At 48.9% G+C, this 23,595-nt stretch overlaps 1 protein-coding gene across 1 annotated transcript in view; it reads left to right on the forward strand.

Moving 5' to 3' along the window:
• The first annotated feature begins 11,135 nt into the window (after window positions 1-11,135).
• Window positions 11,136-23,595, forward strand: part of PMP22 (peripheral myelin protein 22) — a 31,809-nt gene continuing 19,349 nt past the window's right edge. Inside the window, exons 1-2 of the mRNA XM_004375967.3 lie at window positions 11,136-11,247; window positions 12,653-12,749. Of these exons, the coding sequence (XP_004376024.1) occupies window positions 11,170-11,247; window positions 12,653-12,749 (175 nt within the window). The 5' untranslated portion in view covers window positions 11,136-11,169. The remainder of the gene's footprint in view (window positions 11,248-12,652; window positions 12,750-23,595) is intronic.

Genomic DNA, 23,595 nt, shown 5'->3' on the forward strand with positions numbered 1-23,595 from the left:
AGAGGCACCTTGAAAGAAAGACTGTGGTGATTTACTTCCCAAAAAATCAGTCATTGAAAGCCCTATTGAGCATAGATCTACTCTGACACACATGGGGTCACCATGAGTCAGAATTGACTCCATTGCAACTGTTTTTTTTTTTTTTTTTTTTTTGTCACAGAAGCCAAATTGGCTCCTTCTATTCTTTCAGTTGCATCTTTTTCCTCTTCCCTTTTCTCTCCCTTCCTCCCTTCCCTCCCTCCCTTCCTCTCTGCCTTCTTTACTTCATTTGCTTGCTTTTTAAATAAGCTGCTCTTGTCCAAGATCAGGACAGTCTAGATGAGGCAGTAATTCAACTTTTGAGGACGCTTTCAGACTAGCTGTGTCTAGGGCTTACCAAGAACTCCTGCACAGACTGCTGGCTACAAATAACTGGGAAGAATTTTATTTGGAGTTTAAACACTCACCAGATATTTAATGAGTGCCTGTTGTATAGATGCTCCAATGGCAACTTAGTCAATCCGAAAAATGCTGAATTAAGACTCCCTCTGTTTTCTCTTTGGGGAGTCCCCATAATGGAAAAATCACAGGTTTGGGAATCAGAAGAATTGGGTTCCAGTCCCAGCCCAGGTGCTTGCCAGCTGGGTTGCCAGGAGGAAATGTGGTAAATTCTCCAAGCCTCAGTTTCTTCACATATAAAATGGTCATAATGATGTCCTGTTGACAGACATTCCATGGAAGCACACAGTCTCGCCAGCAGGATAGGACAGGACACTTAAAAGAGGAACTAATGGTACCATTGGTACAAGTTTTAGGGCATTTTCTTACTTTTGCAATGGAAGAAGAAACGTGTATGCATAAACATGTATACTGTGTTAGTACTTTGGTGAGTTCAAGCAAGCAGCAGTGCCTTAGTTATCTAGTGCTGTTATAACAGAAATACCACAAGTGGGTGACTTTAACAAACAAATTTATTTTCTTGTAGTTTAGGACACTAGAAGTCAGAATTCAGGGTGCCTGCTCTAGGGAAATGCTTTCTCTCTCTGTCGGCTCTGGAGGAAAGTCCTTGTCTCTTCTGGGCAATCTTCATGTGGCTTGGCATCTCTCTTCCCTGTCTCTGCTTTATTCGTTTGTATAATCTCTTTTATATCTCAAAAGGGATTGACTCAGGATACACCCTATGCTAATCTTGCCTCATTAACATAACAAAGACAACCCATTCCCAAATGGGATTATAACCACAGGCATAGAGGTTAGGATTTACAACACATATTTTTGGGGACACGATTCAATCCATAACATTCCACCCTTTGGCCTCCCAAAATTCATGTCCTTGTCACATGCAAAACACATTAACCCTATCACATCATCCCAAAAGTCTTAAATCAACTCCCAAATCTCATCTTCTGAATCATCTAAATCAACTATGGGTGAGATGTTAGGCACATTCCATCCTGGGGCAGAATTCCTCTTTATCTGAGAACCTGTGAAATCTAGAATACAGGTTATCTACTTCCAAAGTGCAATGGTGGAACAGGCACAAGGTAGACATTTCCATTACAAATGGTAGAAATTGGAGGAAAAGAAGCGATAACAGGCACGAAGCAAGTCCAAAACCAAGCAGAACAATTTATATTAGCTCTCAAGACTTGAAAATAATCCTCTGTTCTTTGGGACCATTTGGGCAATGGCCCTGCCCTCCAGACTCTGGATGTTGGTCATGCACTCTGGATTCTAGGTGGGGGTCTCTTGGCCCTGGGCTTCAGCTCTGCCCTCCATGACCCCTGGGATGGCAACTCTGCTCCCTCAGCTTTGGGTGGCCCCATTCTCCTTGTCTATCTGAGTGGTGACCCCACCCCCTCAGCTCAGGCAGGCCTGGTTCTTCTGCTCCTTGGGCATGGCAGCCCTGCATCCTCAGCTTTGGGTTGCAGCCTCATCTCCTGGTACACCTGAATGGCAGCCCCACACACCAGAACTGAGTTGTGAAGATCCGATTCTTTGAAACCTGGGAGACTGTGGCCCCACCCTTTGAAACCGAGAAGGCCTGGTTTCCCATGCTCCTTCCAATAGTTCTGCTTATCTCCAAGCTGCTCCAGGGATGATCCTTCTCTTTTCTTAGAGGACAACAGATGTAGCTCCTTTAGTCTGTTTCCTGCCTGTAGAATTCTAAGAGCAAGACAGTGTTCTTTCCTTTTGTTCTTTCTCAGTCTCCTTCACATCTCCTGATGTGTTTTCTGCTGTGGTAGCTGGTTAGATCCATCAATCACAGGCTTAATCTATTTAACAGAAGACTGTGTAGCCACATCCTTGCTGAACATTCTAGGACATTTATTTGTACAACAGAATTTCCCAAATCTTTAAATTTTGTTTTCATTTTGCACAGTTCAGTTTTAAGTCTCTTTACTATTGCATTTTACTATAAGCATCAAGGAGAAACTACATGGCCCCTTTAAGGTTGTGCTTAGAAAGCTCATCAGCCAGATATCCAAGCTCATCACTTATAAGTTCTACCTTCCACCATTTGAATATAATTCAGACAAGTTCTTTGCCGCTATATAAAAAGCATCGCCTTTCCTCCATTGTCCAATCACATGTTCATCATTTTCTTTTAAAGTCTCACCAGAAGCACATTTAACATCCATTTTTCTAGAAAATTCTGTTGCTGATGCCATTGTATTCTCTAAGATGATAGAGATCTTCTCTATAGCTCTCCTCACTTCCTTCTGAGCCTGCATCAGAATCGCCTTTGATGTCCATAATTCTACCAACAGTCTGTTCAAGGCAACCTAAACTCTTACTATCAGGCACATTAAAACTCTTCCAGACTCTACTCATTACCCAATTCCAAAACTCTTCCACATTTTAAGTATCTGTTAGAGCAGCACCCCGCTTCTATCTTAGTTATCTAGTGCTGCTACAACAGAAATACCACAAGTGGGTGATTTCAACAAATTTATTTTCTCAATTGAATCCATAACAAGCAGTTAAGGGATCAATCAAATGGCGCATTGTATTGGGCAATTCTGCTGCAAAAGACCTCTTTCAAGCCTTAAAAAGCAAAGATGTCTCTTTAATGACTAAGGTGTGCCTGGCGCAAGCCATGGTCTTTTCAATCATCTCAAAGAATTGACGGATTCGAATTCTTTTGTTGATGGTGAATAATATTGAATCATGGATGGCCAGAAGAACTAACAAATGTGTCTTAGAAGAAATACAACCAGAATGCTCCTTAGAGGCAAAGATGGAGAGACTTCAGCTCAGTTACTTTGGGCATGTCACTAAGAAAGACCAATAACTGGAAAAAGACATCATGTCTGATAAAGTAGAGGGTCAGTGAAAATGAGGAAAACCCTCAGTGAGATAGATTGATACAATAACCACAACAATAGACTCAAAGACACCAATGATCATGATGGCACACTCACCAAGAGCTGGAGCCAACTCGATAGCAACTAACAACATCTTTGGTGAAAAGGGAAATTAAATTATATAGTGTCTATGAAAGCATAATGAGAAAGGTGCTCTGAGCATGCTGGGCCCAGTGAAGAGCACAGAAGGATGCAAAGCAGCACAGAGTCTGGAGCTCTGCAAGCAGACTGATGGTTTAGTCCTGCCTCTGTTATTTCTTAGCAGTGTGTCCTTGATAAAGTCACTCAAGGTCTTTCTGTGCCTCTGTTTCTCCATCTTAAAAAATGAAATAATTAGATTCATGTACAATATTTAGAATGGTGCCTGGCACATAGTAAGTACCAGGTTAATATGAGCTGCTATTATTATTATTATTATTAGTGACTTACGGATGACATTGCTACTGAGCAATAAGTATGGTGTGGCAGAAAAGCTCAGGTGTTCAAGTTAGCCAGTCTGATGTGATTTAGCTGTGTTTCCTCAGGAACCATGGGAGAAATAATTAATAATTAATAATCATATTAATAATGTTGTATGAGGTTGAGTCAATTCTGACTCATAGTGATCCTATAGGACAGAGTAGAACTGCCCCATAGGGTTTCTTAGGCTGTAATCTTTACAGGAGCAGATCTCCAGGTCTTTCTCCAGCAGAGCTGCTGGTGGGTTCAAACTGCAGACGTTTCAGTTAGTAGCTGAGCACTTAACTGTTGCACCACCATGGCTCCTTATATTAATGATGATAAATATGATTTGGTGAAGATTCTGTGTGATTGTTGTGACAAATGATATGGTGAGATGTTCCCCAGGGCTCTGCGGCAACTTGGCTCAGCATGAATGTCTAGGGTAGGGGTGCCCACTGGGCTGGGGAGACGGGCATGAAAAGGAGGAGTGAGAGGACCCGGAAGGCATGCTCCTCAGTGGGCTCTGTGGAGAGGCGGAGAGCCTGTCCAGGTGGGCGGAGACAAATGTGTTTGAACCTGGTGGGTAGGGAATTTGGGGTGCAGCAGTGACCAGCTCAGGTTGCTTGAAGCCTCAGGGAGCATGTCATAGAGGCCACAGACAACAGCCAGCTGAAGATGGGGTGGGGGGGCTCTATGGTGACACATAGCTAGGAGAGCAGGTCTGGGGGTAGAGCTCAGGGAGGAGGGATGGGGGCTGCTCAGGGTGGCCCTCCCTAGCTGTGGCTCCAGCCCCCACCTTCCTCTGACTTAGCCTTTGGAGCTGCAATAATCTTCCCAGAGGTCTCCTGGCTTACTTCTGTCCTGTGGGATAGTGGCCTCTGTCACGTGGCACTCAGAGTCTGATGATGGGACACCCAGGAAGGGGGAGGTCAGGAGGTAGGGACAGCCCACTCCCTAGCTCCCAGCACCCCTGTGCAGTGCATGTCATGGACGGGTTGAGGGAGGCTCCTGTCTCTTCTCCTCCCTCTCTCTCTTCATCAAGTACATGTAGAACGCATTTGGTGAAGATACTGTCTCAGGTGCTGTACGAGATACTGCCTCAGCTCAGTAGCTATATCATCCATAAGTCATTGATAATAATAATAATAATAGCGGCTCATATTTACTTGGTGCTTACTATGTGCCAGGCACCACTTTAAACATTGTACATGAATTTGGTATACTACATGTATGTACACACACACACACACTTGTTCTGCCTGGCAAGATTAAGATCCACAATGCAATCTTTCACTGCAGCACGCGAGGACTCCACTGGGTTCTGAGACAGAGGGAGATGAAGAAAGTAGGATACGATCTGACTGCATATGACATCCCTGCCTGTATGATGGAACATCAGGGGAATTCTAAAATTCACCCTTTCCTGAGCCCCATCCCAGATGCACTGAGGCAGCCTCTCTGGGCAGAGGCCTAGGTCTTGGCCATCCGAAAAGCTCTCAGTTATTTCTAAGCAGCAGCCAGGGCTGAGAAGCACAGCTGGGAAAGTGACAATGACTTATACAAGGGGGAGAGGCTAAATTGTTACTTTTGGACCGGAAAGGTGCCTGTTGTGAGCAGAACAGGGAAGAGGACCAGCAGGAGACCCCCTAACAAGGGGTACAACAATGGAAAGTTTCCAGTCCAGAGAGGGACTTCTCCAAACACTAATGGTTGCTCTAGGCTGGGGACTTTTGACATAGGAGATGGGGAAACTGCCAGAATTCCAGGAAACTCATCCAATGAAATGAAGCCCCCTGGCCTTGCAGTTTACACTCAGGAAGAATTGCTAAAGACCGAGGACACTTCCTGAGAGCTCCAAGGGATATAAACTGCCATGAGCCTGAAGAGTACCATGCCCTTATTTTGTGGAGGAGCCCTGGTGACGCAGTGGTTAAGCCATTGGCTACTAACCGAAGGGTAGGCGGTTCTAACCCCCCAACCGCTGCAAGGGAGATAGATGTGGCAGCCTGCCTCCGTAAAGATTATATCCTTGGAAACCCTATGGGGGCAGTTCTACTCTGTCCTATAGGGTGGATGAGTCGCAATCGACTCGATGGCAACGGGTTCATTTGTTTACCTCTCCATAACCTTCCAATTGCTCTTCCAGCCCATCCTGCCTGACAGGTTAGCAAGTTTTCAATAGACGTTTGTTTACCTGAATTGAATTATCTTGCGAAGGTCAACAGTTAACAATGACTTGATTAAGGGCACGTTAAAGACAGAGCCGTAGGAAGAACCCACTTCCCTAAGTTTTATTCTAGTATGCCACCAGGGATTCAACAGGCTGGGCAGGTAGCAGAGACCCTGTCAAACTATGATTTCGAGACTTTGAGAGATTTGGTTCCCGGAGGGAGGCTGTGAGAGATGAGGTTCCCAGAGTGAGGCTGCGAGAGACGACCTGAGCAGTGTTGGGGTTCCTTAAATCACGTTGTTAAAGATAAAACGAAGTCTATCTGCATACCTATGACACTGGATCCACACACTTTTCCAACAGTCTACTCTGTCTTTGCAGAATTCACTGCAAAGGGTGGGTGGGTCTTTGATGTTATACAGGCTGGTACTTCCAGAGAGAACAGCTGTGGCATCAAGGCTTCGGGCATACTCGAAGCTCTTCTGCCTGTGGGTTCCAGGTTCTCTCTGCTCAGCAGAACCTCTTGGGATCTCTGTACTCTGGAAAGCACACAAATCTGGGCACTGTCTCTTTAAATAGTAGAGGCTGAGTGCTCTCAGGCCACCATGACATATCCCAGCATTGGACCAGCCCCTGAATAAACTGGAAAGGCGCCTGGACCGAACTCAGTAACAGGGAGCAGCACCAGGGACCAGGGGAGCCTTGTTGGAAGCTCAGAGAGGGTCTGTCAGCTGCAGGTCCCTGTGCTACTCTGGATAGGGGTTGCCTTTGCATCCCTTGCACTGGACTGCAAAGAAATCCCTGTGGAGGAAGGGGTTACTCTTGCTGTTTTGCTTGGTGAGTTTTGTTGGCAAACTGGGCCTCTGGGTGGTGTGTGCTTACTATTTACAGAGAGTTGCCCAATCCCCAACCCCTGCAAACTGCAAACAGCCTGGGCTGCAGTGGAGATGGCATGTCTGTGTTGAAATGGTCTAAGGAGTCAGAGGATTCCAGATCCATTTTTTTAAAAACCCTTGGTTAAGAGCTGGGTATCTGTATACTCTGGCTGGGGAATTAAAAAGAGAGCTCTCTTCTGAGAGCTTCTAGAAACCCTGACACCTCCAGATTTGAAGGGATAAAGTGGTCCAGAAGTTGGTACTCAGAGCTCTTGGCACACAGGTGCTGTCTTCCTGGCAGACAGGATGGGGAAGCTCCCCTGTAGCGGAGCCCTGGCAAGAGCCCTGGGTGCAGCAGCACTGCTCCCAGCAGCCTTTTGTCCTCCACCATCGGGTGGCGGGTGGGGGCCAGAGGCGGGAAGCAGGGGTTAGTGAGGGTGTGGATGGTTCAGAGTCAAGCAGCTTACCATGAGGCGGTGACCTGAGTGGTCATGATCAAGGTTTGCGGTTCAAAAGACAGGAAGAAACGAGCTGTGCCTTATGATTTTTGCACTTTTCTGTATGTATGTCTACTTCATTAAAACATTCACTTGAAAAAAAAAAAAAAAGAGGAAGAAGGAAGAGAAGATTCTGAGTTAAATATACCAACATTTGTAAAGCACTTAGGACAGTACCTGGTACATAGTGATCATATAAATGTTGGCTAAATGAATAAGTAAATCTGAATGGCATAAGACAAGGCAAAAATTCCTTGGACAAATCTGACCTATAAAATGACCAGCGGAGGAGAGAAAGCACCTCATTTCTTCCGTGAGTCATTCTCCTTGTGCATATGCTTTCACCCTATGGTAGTGACATGCTGATATTTTCTATTTTAGTGCGGACAGGGTGCAGCCTGCCTTGGAGGGCTACTGTGAGGGTTAAATGTGATGATAACAATAATAATGGCTGCGTTTCACTGGACACCGGCACCTTTTTATGCTCCAGACACTGCGCTAACTGCTAACTTTGCACACGTTGTCTGCTTTGTCACCACGATCCTTTAAAGTAGGCATTGTTAGCCTCATTCACATTTGAGAAAACTGAAGCGCGGCGAACTTCAGAAACTTGCCCACATTCACAAGGCTGGTGAGCGGCACGGCCGGGTCTGTCTGAGTCCAGACGGTGCTTAACCCCTGTGCCATACTGCCTTTCACAAACCGCCGCGTGGAAAGTACCAAGTAATCTGCCCTGCATATAATGGGCATTTAATAAAATTTGTTCAAGTATTCATCTTTTTAATATAATCATTTAAGAGTTTTAAAAAGACTGAATTGTGTTTGAAGAATTTTATAGAGAACTTAATTTTTAGAGAGTAAGTATATGACAGTTAAAATGGCTGCTACTTTGAAATAGTAAAATGATATGGAATTACTGGAATCATTTAGACTGATCAGGTTTTACGACACACAGTACACTAGCAGGTGTAGGAGCGCGAAAGCCATCCGCATTTTAGAGGCAAAGACGATTAACACCCACATTCAGGCTCGTTGTTAATTTCTTCCAGGGCCGCCGGCCCTGGCATCTTAGCTAGGCGCACCAGCACCTCGCCAGGAAGGACTAGCCTCTCTCCCTGCAACGCTGGGCGGATCAGCTGATTTTCCTGACTGCTCTCCTCCACCTCAAATGGCCAACCCCTACCCTGTGGTCCGGGAGGCCAGCCACGCCTGGGAGTTATGTCAAGCTGCTGCCGGCAAACTTCGCCTGGGAGCATAGCCGGCTGTGGTATGGCTTCGCCCAGGCTGCGTGGAGCCAGATTCCAGGGTACGCTGTCTCGGAGTCGGCTGGACTCTCCCTCCTTCTTCCACCCCTGTCACCGAAGCAGGGTGACCGTCATCAGTCCCCAGCCATCCCCTGGCATGCACAATTCCTAGGTGCAGACACTGATAGCGCGAGCGGGCGTGGTGCAGATGCGCTCTGATAAGATGCCAGGGCAGGCCAGAGGCGCCAGGACCCCAGGAGAGAGGGACCCAAGACTTCCAGCGGCCCAGTGGCGCGGGTTGGAGGTTGCAGCTTCTAGCCCTTGAGAGCCTGCTTCCCTTAACCGGGAGTAGAGGAATCCATCCTCAGTCCCCCGCGTAGGCGCCGTCCGCGTTCTTGTGTCCCGAAACCCAGCGCCTGGGCACCTATGGGGGCGACAACTGGGGGGGGGAGGGCTTTTCCCACGTGGGCTGAGGAGGGGGACGGAGGGACCACTCTATTGGTCAGCACTTGGTTTCCGTGCCCTTGGCGGAGCTAGAGGAGGTGGGAGGTGAGAAGGTTCAGATGCCTTAGTTTTCAGTAAGAGTCGCCGCGGTTTTGCTGTGATCGACTTTTTCAGGGGGGGCATTTAAAACCAAGTAACTGTCTCCAGCCCTCCCTCCCTCCTTCCCTCTCTTCTCCCGGAGTCCCGCCCCCCCGCACCCGCCGATCCAGGGACACACCCTACTGCAATGACGCAAGCAGGGCGTCCTTCCCGTTAAAGGGGAAAGCCGGGAGCCTCCCCCTCGCCCCTCGCTTCGCGCGCGCGTAGCCAACAGCGCAGCTGTTTTTGGGGACGCCAGCAGCGAGCGAACGCACCCGAGTTTGTGCCTGAGGCCACTCTGCGGATCGGGGACTGCTATTCCTTTGGGCTGTAAGTGTTTTGGTAGGGGGAGTGGAGGAGAAACGTGGGCATCTTCCGTCGAGGGTGCCAGAAAGCACGAAGGGGCATGAGCTCTGGGCTGGCCAGGTCTGGAGCGTTCTGTCAGGAGCGCGAGGTCAGAGGTCTGTCTCCTATGTTGCTACAGCGAGGAGTGCGTTTGCGGTTTGTAGACCGTTCGGGGCGCGGGTGGTGGTGCTGGGGTGCTGGTGGTTTAGGGACCGAGGGCAGAGGCGGCGCATTTTTCGCCTCGCTAGTGAGCCGCCGGCTTGAGGGAGCATTGGCAAAGCAGTGCCTGAGGTGGACAACCTGGGTGGGGGGACTGGGCCCCTGTGGTCCCCCAGTTTCTAACCACCTGCCCAAGCGCCCTTCTCTTGCCCGACCCTGGCACTGGAAGTCATCGGATTTAAGTTAAACCCTCTGGGAGACATCAGAAAACCTGGCTTATTTCTTCTTGTACATTCCAGGCTTTCTTGGAATCTGTTTTTCTGTGGAGAGGAACGGAGGGGCATGGGATTGAGTACTTTTAAAACTGACTTATCGAAATGTTGTCTCCCTGATTCCCAGACTCTGAGCTAAAGTGATCCCCAAAGACGCAGCTGGTCTTTCTCAGCCTTACATAGCCTCTAATAGGTCACCCCGGCTTCAGTTCCCAAAGTCTGCAAAATTAGGGGCTAGGGCCACAGAGCTTCCGACAGAAGACTTCCTGCGGTTTCTGACCGGCTGTAATTCTCCTCAGACTCAACTCTTCACCCTCCGCCTCCCCTCCCCACTCGGCATCTGTTTCCCTTCGCCCAGCCCGGTCGGGATCGCTGCCGGGCTCTCCGTGCCTAGGGTGCAGCCGGGCCCGCGGGGAGAACGCGCAGTGCTGGCCGGGGAAGCGGAATGGCCCTTCCTCGGGCGCTGGCCGGAGACGCGCGAGCGGTGGGCGGGGAGCGCGGTGCCGGGCAGCCCTCGCGTAAGGTTCTGTCCTCTCCACACTCCCCTGGCTCTGCACCATCTCCCGGAGTCGGAGTCGCCAGGGTCTACGCCAGCTGAGCTGAGGCTAGGACTGCTCCCCTTGGCTGGCAGAACTGAGTGGAAATTTGGAGACTAACGGAATGTGGAGGGCGCTGGGGTCTGGGAAACCATTCTCCCAGCCGCGCTCTCCCCCACAGTGCGCCGTTGGGGTCCCCAAGCCAGCTTCTCCTCTCGCAGACATCCGGGTGCCTACCCAGTCACCCCTTCCCCACCCCATGGGGAAACTCGGCCCTTGAACCCAGTTTCGGAGAACGTGCGCACTCCTCCTGCTGCCCCCTTCCCAAGTCAGGCTGCCCACGAGAGGTGCCTGAGGCCTTTACTTGTCATTCTGGAAACTTCTCTACTCCTGGGGTGACTTAGACGTGCACCCACTGCTTGTTTTGTTGCAAATACAAAGATCTTCGGTCTCTGGCCGGTCGGGCCCAGCTGGCGGCGGGGCCGGTTCCTGCGGTCAGCTACTGCCCTCTCTTGGCGAGTGGGGGTGGGCAGGCAGGCGCCAGGCCCAGGCGTTCCGCTACGCAGGGACCCTCCCTCTGCGCGCTCATGTTGGCCGGCTGGGCCCGCGCAACTGTCCGCCAGCCTGTGCGCTCGGCTTCACAACCGGCTTCCCTTTTCTCTGGGCAGCAGATCCTCCGCTGAGCAGAACTCGCCGACAGAATGCTCCTCCTGTTGCTGGGCATCATCGTCCTCCACGTCGCGGTGCTGGTGCTGCTGTTTGTCTCCACGATCGTCAGCGTGAGTGCCGGGCGGCGGCGGGGTGGGCGGGGCACCCTGCACGGGGGCCCTGGTGAGGTTTGGCTGGCCTGAGCAACCATCCCTCCCACCGGGTCCTTGGCAGCGCTCCCCATGATTCAGGACTGCGTTGTTACTTGCCTGCAAAGTTGAGTCTCCAAAGTCCCAGGGCATTTTGCAGTTCCTGGCAAGCTGCCCCTTTTTAGTTGTTTTGAGAAACAAGAGCAGATTCAGGGTGGAAGGAAACAAGCTCTGGGCTAGGCTAGATTCGCAGGCCGGTGTGTTAACTGGGTGATCGCAGCACACCTCCAGGGCACTCCGACTTTATTGGCTAAAAGATTGTCGAGGAAAGAAGTAAAGAATTTATGAGTTTATTTTCTTGAAATGTCAAAAGCCAGAAGGGCGGCTTAGTTTATGAAACGCCTGGTTCGGAGCCCTGGTGGCGCAGTGGTTAAGAGCTCCGCTGCTAACCAAAAGTTGGCAGTTCATAATCCACCAACTGCTCCTTGGAAACCCTAAGGGGCAATTCTACTCTATCCTGTAAGGTCGCTATGAGTCGGTGTCGACTCGATGGGCAACAGGTTTGTTTTTTTTGTTTTTTTAAGACTTGAAACTGGAAAGTTAAATTTGGCTTTTTAGGAGGGAGTTCAGGGTCCCAGGCCTGTTCTGTGAGGTGGACACAGCACCTTGTTAATAAAGCCTCCACTAATAAAAAGAGGTCACCGTAGTAACTTTTGATAGAAAAGTTATCAAACATTCAGTTTTAAACTCACTTCTTGGTAATAGAGATGAGCACAGACTCAGACAGTGACACAGCGGTGGCTTTATGTCTTAACTTTAGGCCAGTCCCTGCATTATATTCTTGTCCATTTAAAAGACTGAGAAATAATTATGTCAGAGTGAGAAATAAATATGTTGGAGATTTATGAATTGGTTTTCATTTACAAGCCTCTGCACAGCATCTTAATTGTGCCTGATGATAATCGGTTCAGATTCATAGGCATTGTGAGTGAGAAAATGTGCTCCAGGAGGTGGTGCATTGGGGAATGAGTCCTCGGGATTGAGAGGAGAAGAGGCTTGGATGTAGGTGTCCCGAGTTGAGATCATAGCGCTTTCTGCTATAGCGCTTGCCTCTGCACACAAAACCAGGTGTGTGTAGCAGGTGCTTTTCCGTTTACAAAGTGTTGACTCTGACTGCAGCACCACGTTTGGGCCCGGCGGCTACCTTTCTTCTTTCTCTTATGTGACTGTGGACTTAACCAGGGAGTGTCTCTGTCCTTCCCCTCCTGGGCAGGGGCAGGCCAGGTGGACCTGTGCATGAGGCTGCCCTTTGCTTTCTTTAGTCTCCACCCCCCTTCCCCTCCCTGCTGACTGCTTCCCCTGATTCAGGATGTCTGATTCTTTCTAGCAATGGCTCGTGGGCCATGAATATGCGGCTGATCTCTGGCAGAACTGTACCGCTTCCACGGGCAACGTCCACCACTGTTTCTCGTCATCGGTAAACGGTGAGACTGGCTTTTTCCATCATGAGCTTGTCCTTATATGTCTGTAACATGTTCTTGGTGCAGACCCAGAAGCCCTTGTTCTTGGAAGACAACAGCTAGAAAGTTGTTGCTGGGGTGGAGTGGAATGCAGCAGGGGGCCACGAATCCAGGCATCGCTGTGGAAGCTAAGGGTGCCGTTGTGCATTCTCCCACCCAGAGAAATGCTCTGCGCACCTCCTGATCATTCAGTGTAATGTTTTTTGTGGGCAAAGAAATGTGGACAAGGCCAAGCAGTAAAGACGGCATGACAGCTAAACCTTAGGCAGACCTCACTGGAACTTTTGATCCAACCTCCCTCTTTGGTTGGTGGCTGTCTCTATTTTTAAAAAGTCCTTCCTCTTCCTGCTAAAGCCAAGTGGGATTGTCCTGAGGATGGCTGGGTTTACTTTTGGTCCTCCAGTTACAAGACTGCCTTTCCAGATCCTGGGCCTCAGTGGTGCTACTTAGCATGAAAGCTTTGAATCCCTCCTTGCTGCAAAATGGAGCCTTGAAGCTATTTGAAGCTCTAAACTGAGCCTGGGAACTCCTGGGTGGCGCAAGGTTGGAGGTTCAAGTCCACCCAGAGGTGTCTCAGAAGAAAGGCCTGGTGATCTACTTCTGAAAAACCAGCCATTGAAAACCCTATGGAGCACAGTTCTACTCTGACACACATGGGGCCACCATGAATAGACTCTCCAGCAACTGTTATGTTTGTAAACTTGATCTTGGGGTTCTTCATCCAGGAGACTGTATAGCTCCTCCGTCCTCAGCATCTTTGCTGTAAGGTACTGGAATGCAGGCTTAATTGGAGTCAACTTAAGGAAGAGCTGTGAGGACACCCACTATACCCCAAGCGCTCAGAGGTGTGGTGCTCACCGCGGGGGCTCGTGTCTTTGCACACGGAGAAGTGGAGCTAACTATGAGGTGTTCTTTTGGGAGCTGGGAGGTGCTTGTGTTGGCATGGGCCTGGAAGGGACCATAGTGAGTGATGTTGAGAACACAGTGGGCCTGTCTCAGTCTCTTCTGTTCCAAAGGATGTGTCCACAGCTGGGAGAGCAAAGTAGCTGTAGATGCAGTACAGCTTGACGTCCTGGGTCCAAAAGGCCACAAAGTACAGCTTTAAATGTTGTTGCAGCTGCTCAGACATCCAGTGTCTATGTGGAAGATGCTCCAGCTGGTGAGAGAAACCAGTTTAGCTCAGCTCACTACAGCGATGTCACCCTTAGAGTCAGGCCTTGCACAGTTCAGCCTCTGCTACGTTTTTCCTCCTGCAGGCTTTGCACCCAGCAGTACCCAAACTTGTCACTGAAACATTGCAAACCAAATATCTTAAACCTCAGTGTAAACAGAAACTGCTAAAACAGCCATTGGGCAGTTTATGTGGGGAGGATAGTCAAGGAATACTTTTTCCCCTTGAAAGAGTGGAGTAGAAAACCCTGCTTTATGTTTCCACCTTACAGAAAAAAGAGAGAGAGAGAGAGACCCTACTCCTATTGATGTCAGCAGTCTTGTCTTTTCTCTGAGTGTGTGGAGGATGTCGAGTTAAAACCATCCTCCAGGTTGCATATTGACTTTGTATGGTGAGTTGGCAACAAAGGAAATGAAATACTCATGAGTGCCTGAGATGTGACCCTCACGTTGCTTCTCCCCGAAGCCACAGCATCCGGTTTCTCCCTGGCGTGGTCTAGCTGAGGTTCCCTGGAGTCTCAGGATGGGAGGCTCTCTACTTGCCACTGCCACCTGGTGGTCACAAGTGGGGATGCAGCCCGAAACAGGCAGCCTTTCCTCAAGTCAGCTGGTGTCTACAGTCACTGTTCCCAAGTGGCATTTGGCCATGTGGACTGGCCAGAATCCTGAACTCTCAGGCCCAGAAGGCGGCAGCTTTGGCAGGCACACAGAAACACGGCTGTGGGCTGTGTTTCAGCAGAAGTGAGGCGACAAGGAACAGTTATCTAAATAGTGCTCAAAACTCCTGTTAGGAAGGAAAGCAATATTTGCCTCCTGGCCTGTTACTGGCCTGAATTTTGCATCTTCTGTGGTTGTGGATACCGTTATTCTGCCCAAGAAGCAGATCTCAAAGAGGCATTAAACTCCCACCCCCAACCTCCTACCCCCCACCCTCCCCTACACAAAAACATCAGCTGTTCTGGAGTCAGCTCTGATTCATGGAGACTCCATGTGTGCCAGAGTAGAAATGCGCTCCATAGGGTTTTCAATGGCTGATTTTTTTGGGAGTAGATCACCAGGCCTTTCTTCTAAGGTTCCTCTGGGTAGACTTGAACTGCCAGCCTTTGGGTTAGCAGCTGAGCCCATTAACCATTGCACCACCCATGAACTCCAAAGAGGCACTTAAAATAAAAACCCAAAACAACCACAAATGAATGCATTGCGGTGGAGTCAATTCTGACTTATGGTGACCCCACGTATTACAGAGTAAACTGTGCTCCGTAGGGTTTTCTTGGCTGTAATCTTTATGGGAGCACTTCTCCAGGTCTGTTCTCAGCAGAGTTGCTGGCTGGCTCAAACCACCGCCCTTTAGGTTAGCAGATACTCGCAAACCACTTGTTTCACCAGAGAGCGTAAAGAGATCCTTGTGTGCTGTCGAGTTGGTTCCGACTCATAGTACCCTGTAGCACAGAGTAGAACTGCCCCGTAGGGTTTCCTAGGCTGTAATCTTTACGGGGGCAGATTGCCACATCTTTTCTGCAACATTGCTGCTGGTGGGTTCCAACTGCTGACCTTTTGGTTAGCAGCCGAGTGCTAAGCCGTTGCGCCACCAGGGCTCCTTGGGCTGCAATGGACTTGACAGCACTTAACAGTGACAGATATCATTTTAATTAGAAAACTTATCACTCAGCTTGCTCCTCGCGCACCCTGCCCTCTCGAGTTCATGTACAGTGACTTCGAGGGCCTTTAGAGTGGGTTCCGAACCCTGCTGGTTGTTTCTGTGCAGATCCCAGAGCGTCCACACTCCTCCGCATCTGTCCTCAACTTTCACAGTAAGGGCATTTTGAGGAAATCTGGACATGCTCTTAAACATGCTGGGCTGGTTTTGACTTAGGCTTGTCATAAATTAGAAGTTTCCACTTAAGCCTCCCAGTAGCAGTTCCCATCTCTGCTGGCATCTTCCTGAGAGGTCAGTGTGTGCGTCAGCTAACTTCACTCTGAAGTACCGGGTCTTGTGTGAGTCCTTTGTTTGGCTTGGGTTTAGCAATTGCTGTGATAAAACAGTAAGGTGGAAAAATATATTAACAGAGACAATGCCTTTCCGTATGAACTCTACTAGTTACAACCGTTTGCCTTGTTTGTATTTGCTCTCAGAAGTTTGAAACATACTTTTAAGGAATCAGAAGTAATTCATTGTTGATACTGATTGGTGAAGAGCGTGTTGCAGGTGTGTTATGTGAAAGATAAGTTGGTTTACATCACTTGCCGTTTTTTCTGAAGGGACTAGTTTTCACGTGTGGGCCATGGTACCATTGGGGTGTTCTCTGTAGAAATGGTGGCCCCTGGCGTTGTGCGGGGCGACAGCAAGTCTAAGAACCTCAAGTGTCTGTTACATAGTTTGAAGGAGATGTATTAGCTCTTTCTCCAAGCTCTCTCTTGATGCAGAAGTATCTTTAGATTTCTTACTAGCTTCCCTCAGCTCTGCCTGCCTTCTCATTTTCTCACCTCGTTTCTGGTCCCCTCCCTGTTTTGGCTGTGGACTGACGTGAAGGCGTCTTGACGGGGGCACATTCATCGTGACCTTTTATCAAATGCCTCTTGGACCCTGGGAATACAAGGACCTGCAAACCGTGGCCCTGGCCCTGGATGGTCCTGAGTCTTGTTGGGGAGTCAGGGGATCAGTGTGGAGGGGTGAATCATTGTGCAGCAGCGAGGCCAGGTGCCTGAGGAGGGGCGGGCAGATAGCCAGTGTACCACAGCCTGGGGAGGAAGTGGAATGAAGTTTTGTGTGGGAGGTGAATTTGATCCATCCTCCAGCGGATGGGCAGGATTTAAAGAAATACAGGCAAGGGGGAGGATACTCCCCGTCAAGGCAGGGATGTGGCCTAAAGCAAAAGGAAAGCACAGGGACAGTAGACAGTCGACTGTGTTCGGTCAGGATCAGGATAATGGCACTAGCTTAAATAAGGTGGTTTAATTCTCCCTTGTTTAAAAGAAGCCTGGAAGAAGGCAGCTGACAGAGACCTGTCGCCTTCTAGCTCTTTTTATTTTTTTTCGCCATCTCTTGGGGTTGGCCGTTATCCTCATGGACCAGCGGGGCTTTTAGAGCTCAGCCATCTCACCCACATCCCAAGCAGTAAGGTGGAAAAGCTGGAGGGGAAGAATGTGTCCCCCTCTCTTTTAATGAGACTTCCCTGGTGGACATGATACTTCTGCTTCGTCTTTCATCTGGAGCTTAGTCACACGGCCTCACCTAGTTCCAAGGAGGCCAGAAATGTGGTTCTTTGACCTCATAGAAAGCATGCTTCCCCTCCCCACAAGATGTACTCTTTCACGGCAGCCCTGCCCAGTCCTGTGCACTTTTGGAGCAGGGCCCAGCCATCCTGAGACTCCAGCAGCACCACTGTCCTTACGGTGACTCACAGCAGAAACTGCAGAGTCTTCCTGCACGTCTCTTCCTCTGCCTCTTCCCCTCCTGGTTCAAACCAAACCAAACCTGTCACCATCGAGTCGATTCCGACTTGTAGCGACCCTTTAGGACAGAGTAGGACTGCCCCATAGGGTTTCCAAGGAGCCCCTGGTAGATTCAAGCTGCCAACCTTTTGGTGAGCAGCAAACATGACCGCCCACCCCCACCCTGAGTCATGGCAATCTCGTGGGTGCAGAGTAGAGCTGCTCCATAGGGTTTTCAAGGCTGTGACCTTTTGGAAGCAGATTGCCAGGCCTTTCTTCCGTGGCACTGCTGGGTAGGTTCAAACCGCCAACCTTTAGGTTAGTAGCTGAGCACAAACCATTTGCACCACTCAGGGACCTTTTTTCCCAATTATTCATGAAGTCTTACTGATTATTATTTCACTGTGCCTCTTGAATCTTTGGTTTCTTCCAGTCTAGACCTCTTTTCTGAATTCCTGATCCAGCTGCCTTCTGGACAGTTTCACTAGGATATCTCAGAGACACCCCAAGTCTTCATCCTTCTCCACCAGATCTCCCCCTTTGCCAGTCTCTAGTATTGCAGTGAACGGGACTCTGCTGGTCAGCCAGCTGAATGTCTAGAGTCCGCCTTGATGTGTTTCCATCTCTCTTCCTCCTTGAGACGATCAGTAGGTCCTACAGTCTACCCAGTGTCCCTGTCTGTTCCTGTCTTGTGAGGCCCTGCAGTCTCTCCTGACCGGTTTCCCTGTGCCCTTTCTGGCTCCCCCATTACTCATTTTTCACATGGAATCCAGTGTCACATAAAGAATGTAAACTTTATCGTGTTACTCTCCAACTTAAAGCCTTTCAGAGGCTTCTCATTGGTCTCGATCTTTAGATGAAAATCTGCAATAAGGCCCATAGGAATCTATGTGCATAACCCATTCTTGCATCCCTTTAAATCTCATCTGCCATCTCTCTTCCCCTTCATCTAGAATGTCAATTGTCTGTCAATTCCTTGAACAGGAAGGGCCACTTCCCACCTTACGATTCCCTCCTTCCCTTCTGTCCTTCCTTCCATATACCCTTTCCTTCCATCTATCCATTGTCCTTCCATTCAGAACTGACAGCATTGTGGACACTGAGGAGACAAGCGTGAGGAGACGCTGCCCTTCTCACAGAGAGCTTTCATTTTACTGGGTGAGCCAGTTAATGAGCAGAGATGCTATGGGGAAGGAGCCCTCCGGTAATGCAAATGTTTAGCAGGTTGGGCTGCTAACCAAAAGGTTGGAGGTTCCAGTCCACCCAGAGGCACCTGTGAAGAAAGGCCTAGTGATCTACTTCTGAAAAATCAGCCATTGCAAACCCTATGGAACAAAGTCCTACTCTGACACACATGAGGTCTCCATGAGTTGGAATTGACTCTATGGCTACTGTTTTTTTTTTTTTTTTTAAATGTGGGGCAGTAATAGAAATAAAACGGGATAAGGTGATGAGTGGTTGGAGTGGGGGTCTCTGAGGAGTGACCCCTGAGGATAGCCAGAAGTCGTGCAAGATCAGCACCAGGGAGGAGAGGAGCCTGGCACGTTGGAGGGACAGAGGGCAGGCCAGCACAGAGGGACAGAAAGCCAGGGTGGAACAGCAGGCGAGCCTGCAGGCCCTGCTCGACCCTAGTGAGGAGTCTGTGTGTCTTGATGTGTTTCCAGTGTTTAGGATTTCACTCTGACCTGCTCTGTCTTGTGTGCGTGTCTCAGCTGTCTTTGTCCGAGTTAAAGTAACAGTCGAGAGCACTCACAAGGCAGAATGTATCTCATTTTACAAAGCAGTGTATTTCCAGTGCTTATCTGAGTGATGGGATTCTTGTACATTTGTTGGTTTCTATTTCCTTTGCTGCCTTACACATTTTCCTCATTGAGAGCTTTTATGTTCATAATCAGGGAATAGCCATCAATATTATGTCGTGTTAGAATATCGGTATTTATTTACAAATATGTTCTCTCTGCCTTGATAAAGATAGTGGAATCCCAGGGCATGGCAGACAGGGTCCACACAAGCACACGGGTGAGGCCAGTTCCTGGAGCTGTGGTTTTCAAACCGATCCCATCTGAGCAGCCCTGGTTGTGAGCTGGGGTGGGTGGGGGCTGCCAAGCCTCCTTGTCAAGTCCCAAAGGATCAGCCCTCCCCACCACGGGGTGATTTTAACATCCAGTGACCCAGAGCGTTCAAGCAAAGCATGTGCCTTGCTGTTGAGTGAATGAGTGGTTTTTGCTTTGACTCCTCCAAATTACCGGAATGGTAGTTTCAGGCACATCTAAGAAGTCTCCCATTCTGTGTGCTCTGTGTGGCCCTGGTGCAGATGGAATGGGTCAGATGACTGGATCCACACAGCATCCTGGGGAACCAGGAGCTGGACGGGCATGGTGCTCCTGAGAATCAAGCTGAGGCAGTGCCCCGTCAGGGTTCCTCTTCAGTGAGGCCCCTCCCCATGCTGTGTCCCCCAGAACAGAGGCCTCTCTTATCTCAGAAGGAAGAGAGTTGATAAACTTTTTCATACTGAGGTAGTGAGGTGTGAGACACTTAAAATATGTCCATTCTGGAGGTGTTTTCATTTTGAAAGAGGTCTGTGCTCAACACCAGAACGTGGAGGAAACCCACGGGATACACGTTCACACGCACACATGCACACAGTGGGCACTTTCCCAGTGTCACCAGGCAGGTCTGTGTGGGCCAGAGTGTGTGGGTGCGGGCGGGGCCAGAAGCAGAACATGAGTGCTCGCTGCCTTTCTTTTCCATTCTAAACGACAAACTCACACCACTCAACAGGATGTAGGCAGCATCGGACCCGTGCTTTGGGTTGAAAATTAGAAAAAGTTGCCAGTCTGTGAGGCCAGGCCCGTGAGCTCTGCTCGTCTCCTTCGTGCGTGTCTTCAGAATGACTCCCGATATAGCCTGTGTATGCATTGGGTGGTGGTGTCATTTCTGCAAGGGCGTCAGACCATTTCCTCATCTGTGGCTGAGCTTTTGGACGTAATGTAGAAAATACAGGAGGCCCTCTGCATTTGTGGCTTCAGGTTTAGAGTTTAACAGCTTTTTGGCTCCCTGGCCCAACCCACAATCTCTATCCAAGTAAGCGCTCTTGATTCCACAGGCCCTGTAGCGGGGAGGCTGGGACCCTGCAGGGCAAGGGCGGTGCAGGTGATGGCCTGTGGTATCCCGATGCTGATGTCTCAAACCTTAAGAATGTTTCTCATCAAAGGCTGATATCCTGGAGGTGATAGAGAATGCTTGTTCTTTCCTGGCTCTGAACCATTGTTAGCCTTGAAGCTCCCAGCCTTTGCTTTTTAAAATTCTTAAATTGCATCCCCAGGATTTCCCCAGGCTGCACATCACTCCCTGTATTTCAAGAGCAGGAATTGGCCGCGGTGGGGCCTGAGGTTGCAGATGTTGGTTTCCGGTGTCTGGGAGCAAACTTTCCTAGTGTGCAGTCCTCGGCCGAACATAGACTCCCAGTGTTGGCGGGGATCTGGAAGGCTGTCAGTCCATTTCCCCCCTGCCCCCAGCCCATATAAAGCTTCAGGTGCCTTTGCAATATTCCCACCATGTGTTCATCCTACCAGTGGTGGGGAACTCACTGCCTTTCCTTTACAAAGAGCTGATGTGATTCATTCATCTATGCTCCAGTTGTACTGAGCACAGAAACTGGATGCACAGAGGTGAACAAGAAGGACACGGTCCCTCAAAGTTTATTAGGGATCACCAGGGGTGGAAGGGTGGGGGGAAGGGGGAGCCATTGTTTAGGAAGTGGTGAATTTCTGTTTATGCTGATGGAAAATTTGGCAATGATTATTGGTGATGGTTACACAGTGATTAACATAGTTGGTATCTCTAAATTTTACATGTGAAAAACATTGAATTGGCAAATATATATGTACGTTTATGACAACTAAAAAAAAGACAAAAGGAAAGGTCTCTGCCCCTGGGAACTCGCTTTTAGTTGGAGAAACGCAATAAATAATAAATAATTGTGCATAGTGGAAAGTGCAGGAAATAAATAGGGTGATGAAATAGAAAGTAACCCCTGAGGAGGAAGTGGCTGGTCATGGAAGGCTTTTTATTTTTTTTAATATTTTTTTATTGAACTTTAGATGAAGGTTTACAGAACAAATAGTTTCTCATTAAACGGTCAGTACACATATTGTTTTATGACATTGGTTAACAACTCCACAACATGTCAACATGCTCCCTTCTCGGTCTTGGAGGACCTTTTTTTTTTTTGGTGAAAATATACATAGCCAAAGATACACCATTTCAGAAATTTCTACATGTACAATTCAGTGACATCGATTACATTCTTCCAGTTGTGCTGCTATTCTCACTATCCTTTTCCAAATTATTCCATCACCATTATCTTCAACTCACTGCCCCCTAGGCTTCCCATCAAACCTTTTGAGTTGCTGTTGTCAATTTGATCTCACATAGATAATTCTTTTTTTTTTTTTGTACCTTAGATGAAGGTTTGCAGAACAGATAGTTTCTCATTAAACAGTTAGGACACATATTGCCCTATGACAATGGTTAACAACCCCAAGACATGTCAACACTGTCCCTTCTCAACCTTGGGTTCCCTATCACCAGCTTTCTTGTTCCCTCCTGCCCTCTAGTCCTTGTCCTTGGACTGCTGTGTCTCATTTGTTTTATGGGGCTGTCCAATCCCCGGCTGAATGGTGAACCTCGGGAGTGACTTCACTTCTGAGCTAAAAGGGTGTCTGGGGGCCATACTCTCGGGGTTTCTCCAGTTTGTCAGGCCAGTAAATCTGGTCTTTTTTTGTGAGTTAGAATTTTGTTCTACATCCTTCTCCAGCTCTGTCCAGGACCCTCTGTTGTGATCCCGGTCAGAGCAGTCAGTGGTGGTGGATGGGAACCATCTAGCTATACTGGACTCAGTTTGGTGGAGGCCGTGGTAGCTGTGGTCCATTAGTCCTTTGGACTAATCTTTTCCTTGTATCCTGTTCTCTTCATTCTCCCTTGCTCCCGAAGGGGTGAGACCAGTGGAGTATCTTGGATGGCTGCTCACAGGCTTTTAAGACCCCAGATGCTACTCACCAAGGTAGAATGTAGAACATTGTCTTTATAAACTGTTATGCCAGTTGAGCTTAAGTGTTCCCCAAGACCATGGTCCCCACAGCCCTCCGCCTAGCAATTCAGTCCCTCAGGGAGTTTGGATGTACACAGTACTGGGGAAGCCAGCACAACTTGTACAAGGAAAGGTCATGGAAGCTCCAGAGACACGTGGAAGGCTTTTTTGAGAGATGACGTAGATTGAGACTTAAAAGACAAAGAAGGACTAGTCGTATGAAGAACCAGAGGAAGAGAATTCTAGGAGTTGGTACCTAACTGTTAACATGCTCAGCTAATAACTGAAAAGTTGGAGATTCAAGTTTACACAGAGGCACCTTGGTGATCTACTTCTGGAAAATCAGCCATTGAAAACCCTGTGGAGCACAGTTCTATTCTGACACACGTAGGGTCACCATGAGTTGGAATCAACTCAGTAGCAACTGGTTTTTAACTAATGTGAAGGGCTGAGGTTCTGAGGCAGGAAAGAATGGATGTGTCCATCAGTGGTGGGGGCCATTGTGGCCGAGTGTGCCAGCTGGAGGAAGTGGTGCAAAGTGAGCCAGGAGAGGGAGTAGGGGCCAGATCACAAGGCCTCACAGACCAAGGCACTGAAGAATTTAAGCAGACAAGTGGTGGGATTTGATTTGTGTTTTGAAGACCATTCTGGCTGTTATGTTGAGAATGTTTTCGTGGGAGAGGCAAGAGTGGAAACCAGGGAGCAGTGAGGAGGCTGTGGTGACAGTCCAGGCTGGGTGTGATGGTGACAATGATGTGATGGTAACGGTAGTAAGAATACAGATAACTCAGGTGGATGCAGGTCCTTTTGTCAGAGTTCTGCATTTAATCCTTAGCAGACCTGTACATGGAGGCTTGGCTGGGGAGGTGGAGCAGAGCTGAGTGAGGGCAGCTTTTGCTCTGAGGGCAGGATTTGTGCTGGGTTGGATTTGAGGGGTCAGGGAAGGAATAACGAGAGACAACACCTGGGTTTTTGGCCTGAGCAGCTGGGTCAGGGATGACTTAATTGCTGTGATTTTTGGCCAAGATAGAGGAAATTGGGGAGGAACAGGGTTTTGGGGGCAAGGGGTAGAAATTAGCATTTATGTTTGAGCCATCAGAGGAGATGTCAGCATAG

Source organism: Trichechus manatus, unplaced genomic scaffold, assembly GCF_000243295.1.
Source record: "Trichechus manatus latirostris isolate Lorelei unplaced genomic scaffold, TriManLat1.0 scaffold00040, whole genome shotgun sequence".
NCBI classification, from domain to species: Eukaryota; Metazoa; Chordata; class Mammalia; order Sirenia; family Trichechidae; genus Trichechus; species Trichechus manatus.